Source organism: Symphodus melops (genome assembly GCF_947650265.1).
Source record: "Symphodus melops genome assembly, chromosome: 4".
In the NCBI taxonomy this organism is placed as follows: Eukaryota; Metazoa; Chordata; class Actinopteri; order Labriformes; family Labridae; genus Symphodus; species Symphodus melops.
The window spans coordinates 16,057,699-16,071,884 of record NC_136694.1 but is presented as its reverse complement, the minus strand read 5'-3'; the positions used below and the strand labels follow the sequence as shown (position 1 = coordinate 16,071,884).

At 38.2% G+C, this 14,186-nt stretch overlaps 2 protein-coding genes across 2 annotated transcripts; both read right to left on the bottom strand.

Annotated features, from left to right (window-relative positions):
* Positions 1 to 317: 317 nt before the first annotated feature.
* Positions 318 to 5,099, bottom strand: gpr61l (G protein-coupled receptor 61-like). The gene is made up of 2 exons (XM_079341750.1): positions 4,749 to 5,099; positions 318 to 3,856 (listed from the first exon to the last, which is right to left on the bottom strand). The coding sequence occupies exon 2, from the start codon at positions 3,820 to 3,822 to the stop codon at positions 2,509 to 2,511; it is 1,314 nt and encodes a 437-aa protein (XP_079197876.1). The 5' UTR covers positions 3,823 to 3,856; positions 4,749 to 5,099; the 3' UTR covers positions 318 to 2,508.
* A 992-nt stretch (positions 5,100 to 6,091) lies between these two features.
* Positions 6,092 to 11,028, bottom strand: parp3 (poly (ADP-ribose) polymerase family, member 3). The gene is made up of 11 exons (XM_079340908.1): positions 10,844 to 11,028; positions 10,370 to 10,566; positions 10,161 to 10,286; positions 9,703 to 9,882; positions 9,393 to 9,531; positions 8,122 to 8,345; positions 7,870 to 8,022; positions 7,706 to 7,795; positions 7,457 to 7,634; positions 7,212 to 7,355; positions 6,092 to 7,059 (listed from the first exon to the last, which is right to left on the bottom strand). The coding sequence occupies exons 2-11, from the start codon at positions 10,547 to 10,549 to the stop codon at positions 6,887 to 6,889; spliced, it is 1,587 nt and encodes a 528-aa protein (XP_079197034.1). The 5' UTR covers positions 10,550 to 10,566; positions 10,844 to 11,028; the 3' UTR covers positions 6,092 to 6,886.
* Positions 11,029 to 14,186: the final 3,158 nt, after the last annotated feature.

Genomic DNA, 14,186 nt, shown 5'->3' with positions numbered 1-14,186 from the left:
AATAAAAGCTCTGCCTGTCGCACCTGTTTCTGATCAGACTAAAAGCTATTCGTTTACACCTAATATGATGATACTATGTCTTCTTTTCTAGACCCCTGCTTACGTTGACCTTACTCTCTGATGTTCATTTGAATGTAATGTAATGATAGATAGATAGATAGATAGATAGATAGATAGATAGATAGATAGATAGATAGATAGATAGATAGATAGATAGATAGATAGATAGATAGATAGATAGATAGATAGATAGATAGATAGATAGATAGATAGATAGATAGATAGATAGATAGATAGATAGATAGATACTTTATTGATACTTTATTGATCCCGAGGGAAATTCAAGTGTCAATTCAAGTGTCAATTCAATCTCAAATCTTTACACACATCATAGTTTTAACACCCTCCTCTTTCTTTCTTTAAATGATTGGCTAGACATTGGCTTATGCAGTATTATAGTAACACACATGGTTAAATAAGATTATTGGTGACAGCTAGACAGCAAAATGGTGATTCTTTGATGAGGCCACACTGTTCTTGGTTACTTGTATTTTCTTCTGTTTGTGAAAGACTAATAAAAACAGCAGAAGCCATAAAATAGCACTTTGTAACCACTCTCACAACGTTATCAATGCCCTGTAATGATTACCATTTTAGACTCCCCGCCCTCACTGTATCCTTGTCTCACAGCCTTCTCAGCAGGGACTAGTGCTTCTTTGTAATCAGCCTCTATTCACATGTTAAAGAGCTTCTAAATGAACTAAAATGCTGTGTGTAATCAGTTTCCACATGAAAATCAGGCACAAGAGACAATTATAGAAATCCAATTAGGGATCTGAAGCTAAAGCACACATTCAATCCAAAGGTCCCTGTTGCTATGTGAGTCAAAGCTAACTTTATTTCCATGACAACATGGGTAGATTACTCTCGCCATCTATACTTTCACATCATCTGCTGCATGAGAGACCTCTCCGGGATTGTACCTAAGATTCAAAGAGTGCTACTGTGTTACCGCTGCTTTGCAACATTCAGACTTAAAGAGTTTTCTCCAAAATAACATTTGAACACTCAATTTTGTATTGGTGTTAAAGATGATACAATGATTCCTAATGTTTACATCATTGAAATTAATAGTTTATTCTTAAACACAATTAAACATTTAAATATCCATCTGCTCATAACCATAGCAGGCTTTCCACAAATAAAATGTTAATAAACATCATTAAAAGCTCAAAGTCATTTTTAATATTCATAATATGAATATAAAATTTGTACTCTGGGAAATTTAAAGTATAACTACTTCAACATACTCCTGTTAGAGTACAGTACACAGCACTTTGACCTTTAATAAGACAGACTACCTGTAAAAGACAATAAAAGACACTTGGCATATAAGGCTGTAATTGCAGGTTCATTTCAGGTTAACCTTTAGTTTATGGTCTCATTCATGCCTGTATTGGCTCTAAGCCGTTGTATTTTGTCAACTTAAATGACAACCATGCAAGATGGCTAACCTATTGGCTAATTCCATGAGCTGATCCGTTTAAATGCAAAAGATAACAATTCTTGTTGCCACAAAGACTTAGTGTTGACTAATATGGCTACCATATAGTGCTATTCTTTTATTGTAGCGTGGTGAATACATTGTTTTTATGTTCTACTGTATACTTGTCTCTGTTAGCACGTAGCTATGATAAATGTGCTGTTGCCTGAATTGGGTGTACTGTACAAAGAAAAATGTAATTGTTATAATTGAAAATGTGGCAATGTGGCAATGCTAAGATAGACGTAAACCTGTCAGCCCCAGAAGCACAAGAGCAAAGGCAGACAATGATTGCTTATCTGAATTGCTCATTTGAATAATTCATGTATTTAAGCTCAGCCTTAATGAAAGGCTTATGACAAATTAATTAATGGCTAATGTATTTTATTATCTTGTATAGGGACAATTTTGGTTGATACACATCAAGTTCTTGTTTTGGATGGGAAATAGATCTATACAAAGGGTGCTGTTATCCACCTGTTAGCATCCCTCAACACCTGACAGACGAGCACTTTACTAAAGAACTCAGGATATAGACATTATTCGTACAGTAGTTGGTTTCAGTGATTTCCCATTCTGTCAATAATGTTTCATGCAAAAATGGCTTAATGTAGCCAACTATCAAATAAGGCCAAAGCTAATAGAATCATCATATCCTGGGGAGATTTTTCATTTTGAGCTTGCTCACCAATGACATGCTTTGATATTTCTTATGAAAGATTGTTGCCATAGTGGACAGAAGAGATAAGTATCCAATATAATAAGTTAAGTATTTTTCCCTTTTAGAAAATGTTTAACATAGTTACATGTACATTACACCAGTAATCTTTTCAAGGATTATACAGTATTTCTGTAGCTATGTTGTATTAAAATATACTTTACCTATCCAACAGAAATGAATTACCCTGATGACTAGAAAACTGACGACTATGTTAGCACTGTCTAGAGCTTATGTTGGTCAATGTCTATGCGTGGTCTTCAGGTATTTGTCCAGGGATCTTCACCCCCTGGTCTGAGGTGTTTCTGGGACGTGAGTTGACAGAGTTTGAGGTGGTTTCAGCTGTGCTGCTGGTTCTCTGTATGAATTGGAGGAAGTTCTCCTGGAGGGAACCTTCATGGCTGGAGGCCCCAAACTCTGACGGCTGGGTCAAGCAGCAGCGTCTGAACTTCACAAGTTCTTCCCTGATCTGCCTGTTCAGCATGCCATAGAAGAATGGGTTTACTGCGAAGGAAGAGTACGCCAGCCAGGTGACTGCCTCCTCTAAGTCCCCTGGACTGTGCATGGAGCCACTGAGGGACATCTGCAGGTGGAAGGTGAAGTAGGGAAGCCAGCAAACCATGAACTGTCCCACAATGAACACCAAAGTAAGAGCTGCCTTGCCTCCGCTGAAGGCCCTCTCCGGAGATAGTCTGTGGGGGAGAGTGCGGGTGGTTGTAATCATGGTGGTCTGGCTGTGGATGGAATCCGAGCGATTCTTTTCAGGACTGGCATTTGCCCATGTTGGGACAGCAGGGACTTGCTGCTGGGCAGCAGAACGAGCTACTTTGTAAACAGCACAGTAAACTGTGAAGATAACCACAGCAGGAACCAGGAAGCAGATCACACTGAAGAGCACAGCAAACACATTTCTGAGACGACTGTGGCTTGCATGAAGAGAGCAATGAGCTGCAGCTATTGAGCTCTGAGGTCCGTAAGATGGCCAACCAAACAATGTGACCAAAGCAAGGATGAGTGATTTAACCCAGATTAGGAGCATGACACCAATGGCAAGGTTGATGGTCATCTTGACCTCATAGCGCATGGGATGTACGATGTAGAAGTAACGCTCCACACTGATGGCTGTAATGGTGAGTATAGACAAGCAGATGAGGAAAACATTAAGGAAGATGTAAACCTGACACTCGAGGACAGTAAAAACCACAGTGCCAAAGAATGGTGAGCTGGATATGATCCCCAAAGGCATGAGGAGGATTGCACACAGCAGGTCCACAGCACAAAGGTGGCACACAAACGCAAACCTCTTCAGGTGAGGAGCTCGAGCAATTGCCACCATCAAACCTGTGTTGGCCAGCAGAGCAATGAGGTTAAGGGTCACCATGCAGAACAACCCAAAAAGGTCTTTGATCTGGGACTGGGAGCTGGTGACAATGCCCACATTGGCAGGAACCGTTGGATTGAGCTCCCATGGGGTGGTGGTGTGATTTGTCAATGAGTGGTTTGGCACAGAGGCTATCATGGGACCAGGCTTGTCGGCCATTATTAATTCAAAATGCCCCATATTTGTGTCTCAGATGTTTTCTTTTGTGGATGTCCTGTTTTGAAAAGATAGAAAAATGTTCAGACAATTTATCCATCTATTAAACATACATAGATTATTCCTTTTGTACACTCAACACACTATTACCTCTTTCCAAATAAATATAAAGAAAGATGTACTTTTCCAAATACTCGTTTGGCTGAATTTTTCATAATACATATCAGTATTAGTTTAAACAAATCCCTTAAACAGACACCTTCTGATTGCTAACATGTAATTAGACATGTGTAAACACCTGCTTGTATGTTGTTTGGATACAGATTTTGTACACTTGTGTGTAAATGACAAACAATTATAACCAGCTTTATTTATGTCAAATCAATATTATCCACCTTGAGGGCCCTTCTAATTTGTTTGTAAAGAGAACAATAATAATACTCTATTCTGAGCTGTTTGGTGACAGAAAGCCTAGTGAAGGTTACTTGACTTATTGTGGTCCAAATAATACAAGAGAAGTAATGCAATCAGTGCCAAACACTGAAAAGAGAAATTGCAGAAATCTAAGGTAATCCATCTATGAGCACTCTGTCAAGAGTTTTTATGCAGACTCAAGTCAGAGTTTTACCACTTTACTTTAAACTAATTTTGTCACATTGAGTTCAAGGAAATATTTGTAAGCTAAAATAAATTTAAATTTATTCTTCCTATCTAGAAAAGGATTTTTTTCTTTTTTTCAGGAAAATGTATGGCTGACATTTATCAAAGCTGCCAATTCCAACTTTCTGCTGTTATATAGTAAATTCAAGTAACGCTGATTAAAGAAGTATCAATGTATCCATATTCCTTTCTGAGGTAAAACCTTTTCATTGATTTTGAGATGTTTAAGTCAACCAAAAAAAGGAAAACATATAAAAGAAGCAACTTAAATCATAAATCAAAGTACTTACCCATGATCCACTCTGTTTGTGTCGTGCAGGACAAAGCAGACACGTTAACCTGGAGTTCAACTGAAAAAGAAAATGGACTGAAATCCCACTTGTGTATAAGGGCCCAAATGACAGGAATCCCACTTTTAATCGGTCCTCCTAAAATAATATGTTGTCAAGTTTGATTAACTCCAATGTCCAAGGTTTGCTTCTTCTGCAGAGTAGGTCCAGACATGTCACAGATGTAAACCTCCAATCAAAGATGAGCTGATCAATGATTCCATGATGGTTTTAGATGTGCTGTTTCCTCTCTTTCTCCATCCCTCTTCCAGCAACACTCTCATTCCTGTCCTGCGCTGTGTATGGTAGTGACAGTCACACATTGTATTGCGTGTGATTGTGTTTTTTTTGTTCTTGCTTTCAAATAGACACACACTCTACTGTCCCACATCTCGAGCTCAGTCTTTGCAGGGTCCTAATTCCCACCAGCTTAAAGGAGTATCTTACAATTACCCTGATTCTGTCCACTCTGGCTTTACATAAGGCAAGTCAGTATTTGTTATGTAATCAGATGTCAATGTAACATTACTTAGTGGCCAGTGACAATAAATTGTGGATTGACTGTTGTCGTCAGAAATTTGAAATATACTTAGATATATGAACACTATGTCAAAATATATTGTGAATCATGTCTTTCCCCTACTTTTTACTTGACAGTAACAATGTACAGTGACTAATCTCAGAACTAGAAACATGAGAGCTTTTGATACTACAGTATGCCAACCCTATTATAAATTATATGATTCATATTGAGGAGGAGGCTCAAATAGATTTTCAAATAGAGGCTCAAATAGATTTTTTTTATACTAACAGCTGTTACAGTATGACCCCCAAATATTAATAAATAAGTGTAATACATTTCAATTGCTTGGGGGGGTGATTTGGTGCCTGACTGGTTCCCAACCCAAGTCCCTACGGACTGAGTTTCTGCCACCCCGTTGGCCATTCCTTTTTTTTTTTTCACCTCAAACTTTAAGTTTATGTAATATTTTCTTAAGCTCTCAATTCTTCCCTCTTTCTCAAAGGGTGTCTGATTATTTTGTTAGCTCCAAGTAACAATTAAAACATTAACATTTAATATTAAAGCAATCAATACAGGTTGTAAGTCTGATACAATTTGATCCCTGGGTTTTAGCATTCAAAAGACTAGATTATTTTTTAGATGTTCTACTTCCATAAAAAAATGCTATATTGCCTTTCATCAAATGGTATTATTCAATAATCATATTAAATAACGGCAAACACACAAACAATGACGTATACAAAGAGTCTTGACCCACCCATAAAAACAAACAAACATTGGAACAAGTGAGAGGGGCACTTTATTTAATCAATTATTATCAATTCAAGTATTCTCATAGTGCAAAACTGCTAAGGTCATTACATGCCAAGGAAGTCGCTCATCACTGACACCATCTGGTGACATTTATTAATGTATTTAGCAGACCTACAGGGCAAGTCATTGCACAGGCTATTCATGGATTAAGTGACATTTTGCATTGCTGAAATACTCAAAGATTTTCTTTACAGCTCTACAAACTAGCATTCACAAGTGCTTGAGCATCAAACACAAGTTGCGCCTATTCTATCCGTAAATGCACATGTGCATAGCTTACCATTTTCTTTTCTGACATACATCATTCATAAGCAAAGGTGCACCAGACTTTTTCCCGCAACATCTAGGTGATCTATTCAAACCTGAATGCAAGTGCAAAATTAAAAAAGCAGTAGTAGAATTGTATGCAATGTAGAAAAAAAAGGCTGCTATCATCTAGAGACATTTTAGACATTTTTTTAAATCAAGACCAAGTGAGAAGTAAAGACTCTTCATACTGCCGGAAAGAGAAATACAGATAGTCTTTAAGTATTATTACTAAAGTGGCATCTGTCAGAGGCAGACCAGTTTTAAAGTGTTCAAAAGATAAGGCACAGAGAAGTATGAGTCATAAATGCATAATGGTTGAAACATCAGTGCAATGTTATAATAAAGACGACAACCATGTTAGTATGAGCATAGCTAAGCTTTTAAGGAAGCCGGTTATATAAATGGAATCAGGAAACTTTTCTTTCAAAGGGTCTGTTTCTTTCCTCAAGCTGAATTAGCGCATTTTGAGCTCCAGCAGGTAGCGGAGGCGACACTGGCTCTCTTTGTAGATGAGATATTCACTGTTGCTGAAGTAGCTTTCTGAGAATTGGGGCTGATCGATGGGCTTTCCTTGAGGCACAGCAACTTCCTTACCATCCAAGGTGATGAAGACATCCTTAGATGGATCTTAAAAAAACACACACAAAAAAACCCGGAGTATAATACTTTACCAAATAATAATTTGTATCTTTCTAAACATTACTCTATGTTACAGTTACAATTCTTTATACACATAGGATTTCAATCAATGCATCAATAAGATTGAAGAAGTATTGTACCTGGTTCCACAGATCCTCGTGCCACCACACTGTCAAAGCCCACGGGAGCCTTTTTCAGAGAAGAGTTGTCTCTGGTGATGGTAGATTCTTTGCCGAGGGCTACTTCACTCAAAAACATGACTCCAGTATTCTTAGAGCACGTCACTTAAAACAGAAAAAGGAAAATGTACATCGTTAAAACTAATGGGAATGGAAACTAATGTCACTATAATAGCATTCGAACATCTACTTGCAAATAAACTCACCATAACCTGCTGACTTGCTGTTTTCTGATGCAAAATAGATACCGCGGCCAACACGACCTCCTGAATGGGGCATTATCCTCAGACCGCTCTTAAGGATAGCCGCCACAACAGCTATGTTTGTGCCGTGCCACAGCAAACGGCGATTCTCCAGAGTATCGTGTTCTTCGAACCGCTCTTCCTAGAATGTGCAACATGTGTGTAAGACCACAGGACTTCTACGTTAAATTAAATTAAACCTCAAGGTCCTACCTCTTTTTCTCGATTGACTTCCCAAACATTGATAATTTTGGGTTTGTAATAGCCATTTTCTGAAGTCACTTTCATGTATTTTTCTATGATCTGTGAATCCAAGAAAAAAAAGGTATAATTGTTGTTCCAAGAGATCAGTAATGAAAATGATCAGAGATTAGTACCTTATATGTCTCAGAATTCTTGTCCATCAGAGTGAGATCACATTTAAGAGAATTGTAGTCCTGGTCCAGAGGGTGAGGAACTGTCTCAATCTCTTCCTGAGCCTTCTCAGTCTCAGACTTCAGAGTCTGGGCTAGCTCAATGTCAGCCAACACCTTCACAGGGCGTTTTAAAAGAGAAACATTTAGAAAGGCTACTCATGTTAAACGTACATGTTAAATATACACAACACATTGTGTGAAGAAAAGAAGTACCATGAGCATCTCTTTCTTCTTCTCCACGACCTCACTGTCGTTAATGGTTGGGGGTCTGTTGCGGCCAAAGTTGTGAGGAACAATGGTGAAGAACTTTGAGGAAAGTTCTTCCAGAACTCCGCTTTTGCTTTTTCGGTTCATTGCTGCTTCGATCTCCTCCAGCACTTCAAAGCCTTTTGCAATCTGCAGCTTACTAAGCTTCCCCAGAGGCATCTTCTTTACGTCTGTTTTACAGATACACACACACAAAACCACAGTGCCATAGATAAGCCTCTGTAGTGTCTCCATGTAGTCAAAATGGGAAAAAAACAACACTGATGCATCTTCTAATAGCTCATTTCACTTTAAAAACGTTTAAACTTTCTTTAACATTCCTTTTAGCTGTTTTAATTATTAATTTATCTGTTACAAGTTTCATTTTCCAAGGTGAAGTTAAAGTCGCAAACTTCAATCTACCAGAAGTCCTTACTTCATTTCAAAATAAAAGCAAGGTTGAATCAAACAGCGAGTAAATCACTCTCAGCGTAATACAGTAGAAAAATGCTAAATAAAAGCTGCACAATTTTTATTCTTAAATAATGAAATTGAAAACATGATTAAAAATGAGATGTACATTGCAATTAACTATAGATATTTAGTGGTTCATCGTAATTTATTTAATTTAAGTTTTATGATGACAACCCTCCTTGTAAGTAATAGTGTATAATAATATCATATGCAGAATACGTCGCTGATCATTAAAAACATGAGTAACCAAAGTCATGTTTTCAATGACCAGTGTCAAAAATGTAGCCAGCAGTTTCAGTTTTAAATTTGTTAAGTGTTGCCTTTGAGATTAATCTAAAATCCTCCTCAGATGTCCTCGTTTCAATTTATCAGAGAGAAAAGCTTGGAGAATGTCAGCTGCAACTCGGCTCACAGCCCACACCGACATCCTCTTTCCTCATTTTTTAACATGACATTGAAACAAGTTTTAACTACAAAACTCAGGTGATAAAAATCTTCAGTCCTTGATAAATTGAGAAACTAAGTTTAACTACTAAACCTTCCTCTTTCATTACTAAGGTGTCCTCCAAACTGTGACTATTTCCTTTTTGTATATTGCGATTTATATGAAAACAATTATGTGATCATTCTTTTTTTTCTAGTTTGTTCATCCATGTTTGCGTCCCATTCAAAAGATACATAAGAGGTATTTCAGCTTGCTAAACGTCTTGGAAACTGCATGAACCTGTTTGTATTGAAGAGCTGGTAAACTGAGACACACCTACCTAAATTCATGCACTCCATCGCCTCCTTGAACATGTCTTTGCTGAAAATTAAATCAATGAAGCTTTGTGTAGCAACGTCAAGTTTGCAGGGTAGGAAATTTTTTGTGACTTTCACAGTCTTTCCATCTACATGGTCGACCTGCAACACCACAAAGGACAGAAAGAGAGACTTTACTGAGACTAATAATGACTTTAAAAGGTAATCAAATATTGCTGCCTTTTATGGATAATTCTAGCAGATGAGATAATCGTTTGGGTTTCTTATTCAGTAGTGGTCCTTGTTCTAGTGACATTTGTACTTTGATATTACCTTGACCTCAGCGTCCTCCTCTCCATCCACCTCTATCAATGTGTACTTCCCAGAGTGAGACACAAAATTAGACCGATCACTCCAGTTGTTCTTTGTCTTATCTTTGAACTTTTTCTCAAAGTCCTTCACAGCATCCTCGGGCTTATTAAACGTATTAAGTTTGCTCTGCCCAACTTCCCCCTGAATTCAGATTACAAGATGAAACAAAAAAAACATGCACTGAAGAAACAGAAATGAGCATCAAATATGAATAAACATGAAAAGTTACACTAATGACAGCAACAGCAGTGTGTCAACATAAACACCTTTGCACAGAACACAAATATAACACAAGATATATGTAAGTATTAAGAAAATGAGACTAGAACAGTAGATGTTAGTGATTCTAATGATTAAGAGTTAAATTAACGAATAAGAAGAAAATGGTTCATGTGAACTTTTTTTGATGAAACACTTACCACCCTGCCCCACCTGTTCCATGTATGGTATTTGTTTTGTGCTTTGACCACTTGAATGACATAAAACTTATTATTGTTGTGTCCGATGTTTGTCTGGTTGAGCATACAGTCATAGTCCTCATACACCTAATGGAACAACATCATTATAATTATAATAATAATCATTAAGTTTTCTTTGTTTACTGTGGGGAAATCATACTGTATCTTACCTCTCCTGATGATGCCTGATCGCAGTGCTCATCCACCTTTCTCTTGCTCTTCACCTGTGGCCCTGCAGCCAGAAGGGCCTCTTTTGCTGAGGTGAAGGCATCTTTGGGCTTTGGTGTTTCCTCTTTTGCCTTCTTGCCACCTCTCTTAACAGCAGTAGCAGCTTTTCTCTTTGGTGCCATGATCCTGACTGAAAATCCTGCACAAAGACTTGCCATGTAGTAAACTGGGCATGATGTCTGGACAAGCTCAGACATGCCTACACACAGGCAAGCAAGCTTACCCTCTCAGGCTGTTTATCAACACGAGTCAATTAATTCCCAACACATGTAATTACGCATTAGCAACAATGATAACTAATGGCAAGTCATCATAATGCAATAGTTTTTTCTCATGTTTTGGGACGTGGCCCAAGAGCCTCCACCCTGCCTTATTTACTCGGAAAACAACCTGAATTCCCCTGGCTGGAAACTTACCTTTTTACTGTGTAATGTAAGTCGGCTGGCAGAGAGGAAGACAGGCGGACACACAGACACTCAGAGTTTTCACGCTGAAAAAGACGCAATCACTGGGCTGAGTAAAGCAGCTAATTTTCGGGAAGTTTGCCTTCACTTTACAGTCAGAGGAAGAGGCGGAGCTCAACTGTATTCCCTTGTTTTGCCTTCTTGTAGCTGCTGGTGGGGCGGAGTCTATGGATCTGCAGTGCTGACGGCTACACCGCCACCTATCTTAGTGCCGTAGTTACAGATTAATGTGCCTTCTCCTCTCAAACAATCCTTGACCAAATGTACCCGAATCCACGCTATTATACCAAGTCTCGCTTTCAAAATATCTACAGCTAGTGTGGCACATTTGGTGACTCAACTAAAAGGAATAGTAGGCTAAACTAAGCAGACGAATTAAAAAAAATAATTCACACAAAGCTTTTTCGGTTTCTCATAAGAGATTCTCATTCTCTCTTGCAATAAAGTATGTAGGCTCAGCTTTACAGCTGTTTTTTTATCCTTTAAATGTGTTTTATATTATTGTAAGCAAAGTTTGAAGCATATTTCAAACTAACAATTGAGATTGAGAAATAAAAAGTCAACTTCTCCTTAGCTTTTGTGAACTTCAAAAGCGCTGGTTGCCCTCAAATGTCTATATTAGGTTGGATATGTGGATAAGGAGCTATGGGTCTATGGTAGGCCATGTCTTATAACTCTACATTTGCAGTTTATCTCAAAAAGTACAGACAAGGTAATTCAGGGATGTGGTAGTCTTTTTTCTGGATCATGACCACACTTTGACCTCACAACTCCTTGTAGTGTTAGGCAATTGTATAATGGAAGCCCAAGGAGCATTGCAAAAAAATGTGATCAGTGTGTATGCTTTCTGAGGATGAAGCAAATATCTTTTCAAAACAAAGCTTAATGTTTCAATTCATTGCGGTTCATTCAAATTGACACTTTAGTTCTTACTATGACAGCAAGGAGATTGTATACCGTGTAGGCCTATTTGGTTTATATAATGGTCACTGAGCAGTTCTACAAAAAAATGCAGCAGTCTTATATGTCCACTTCCTCCACATAAATACACCATTTACCACAAGCCATTTACCAATGCCTAGCATTTGGACACTAGATGGCAGTGTTAAATTACACATACTGAATGGTTCTTCTTATTCCTCAAATGGATACAGACAGTGTGTAGTATACAGAGGAAAGCTTTGGTGGATTTTATCCAGTATCAACAGATGATGAAATGTGTGCTAATGATATTCATGTGAAGACTGTTTGTGTTACACTCTGAATAAAGAAGAAATAATCACAAAAGTGATCCCGGTCTGCTTCTTCATCAAGGGCGTTTAGTATAATCTTTTTGAATACAACATTCACAGGATAAACAATATACAAGAGTACACATTTACACATTTTCTTACACAATGAATAACAGTATTCTGTAACAAATCACTTTCTCACTCCCTCTTCCCCTAAACATGCAAATTCCAAACTCACCCCGAGCCCATCAAAATACATAAATTAAAACACATAGGACATCAAACACAAACTCATCCTCGCTCACATTAAACCGAAGTTCACAACAGAACACGCTACACACCACGCGGCCATGGGGCCTCTCACGCACGGAACACAGACTTGTGTGCTAGCTTACATACTGTTCATAAAACTTCTCCCATACCACTCAAATATCACAATGACAACGTCATGAAACTCCCCACTTTAAGCAACCCACCTCGGACATTATGAGCTGCACCTTTTCACAATAAACATACCCGAATAAAGAAGAAATAATCACAAAAGTGATCCCGGTCTGCTTCTTCAGTATAATGAAGAAAACAGCGCAAATTCTCCTGCTATGTGGGCGGAGACAAAACCAATCGATCCTAGATAAGTTTTACTCAGTGGATCACAGATCAATCCATCAATTAAATCACATGTTAAACATTATTTTAACATTCTTTTAACACTTTAACATTTTTTTAACACTTTTAACATTTTAACATTCATTAAGCATTTAATGCAACTATACAAGTTATCGCTTTTCAACCTGTCACACACACCCCTACAAAAATAGATGTCGTCCCGACATCACTTGATCCATGAATTAAAGTTTTTCAAACTCTCAAACTCATTTCCCTCTGATTTTCCTCACTAGTCCTTAAAAGGGCATCTAAATCAACAGCTTCTGTTATAACCAAGTACTTAATATACTGTTTTCATAACAAAAATTAACGTAAAGATCTTTTTACTCAAACAGTCTCTTACTGTGCTTGATAAACTTTTGTACTTAGTATCCCTGCATGAATAAGGGTTGGTAAACCTGATATGGGTTAGTCCATATTGTCACTGGCTGAACTTCTCTGTACACTACAGGTTGATACTGGTAATATGGTTCATTTGCTAGAGCTGTACTATAACATGTTGGGGTTCCTAGTTTGTCATAGGTAAAGGTTTTAGGAGCTCTTCTTTCTCGTCTTGGCAGTTCATGTCTTTGTTCCCTGTCATCATTATCTAAATATGGCTGCTGGGGTTGAATCTCATCCTGTGCTTCTTCAACTGCTCGTCCATTGTCGCACTGATTCTCATTTTCCAACAGCATATTTTCCTGCCCTGCACCAGAGTCATCCATAAGTGTTAAGGGAACTTGTTCATGCACTTGTCCATCATGACATAGCACTGGTATGTCTTGGTCACTGTCGTTTTCTGTGTCTGCATGCTCAATGGTTTGATCTACACTTGGCATTTGAAACTGTGTTACTGGCCTGTAGTAAAACAAACATTCATCTTCATCATCGTCTTCGTTTGGTTCTGTTTTGGTTGTTGCTGTCTTTGTCATGCTTGGGTGCTGTCTTAGGCTGAGTTTCCAAAGGTAAGTGATCACATGGCAGCAACAAATTGCGATGCAAGGTTCTTGATCTTCCTTTTCCTTGTTCAGGCTTAACTTCATAGACTGGGATATCTTCTCCAACCTGACGTACAACAACATGGATATGTTCTTCCCAATGATTGCGGAGCTTTCCAGTGCCTCCTCTTGGTGTCAAATTTCTCACAAGAACGCGGTCACCCGGGTGCAGCACCGAACTTCTCACTTTTCCATCATAGTGCTTTTTACTTCTCTCTGATGATTTCTTTGCATTCTCTCTGACGATCCCATATGCGTCTTGCATTTCTCTTTTCCATTTCTCCATGTAGGTACGATGATCTGCCTTTCCTGTTTCCATAGTCAGACCAAAGAGTAGATCAATAGGTAACCTTGGGGATCTTCCGAACAGAAGATAGAAAGGCAAAAAACCTGTGACCTCGCACTTAGTGCAGTTGT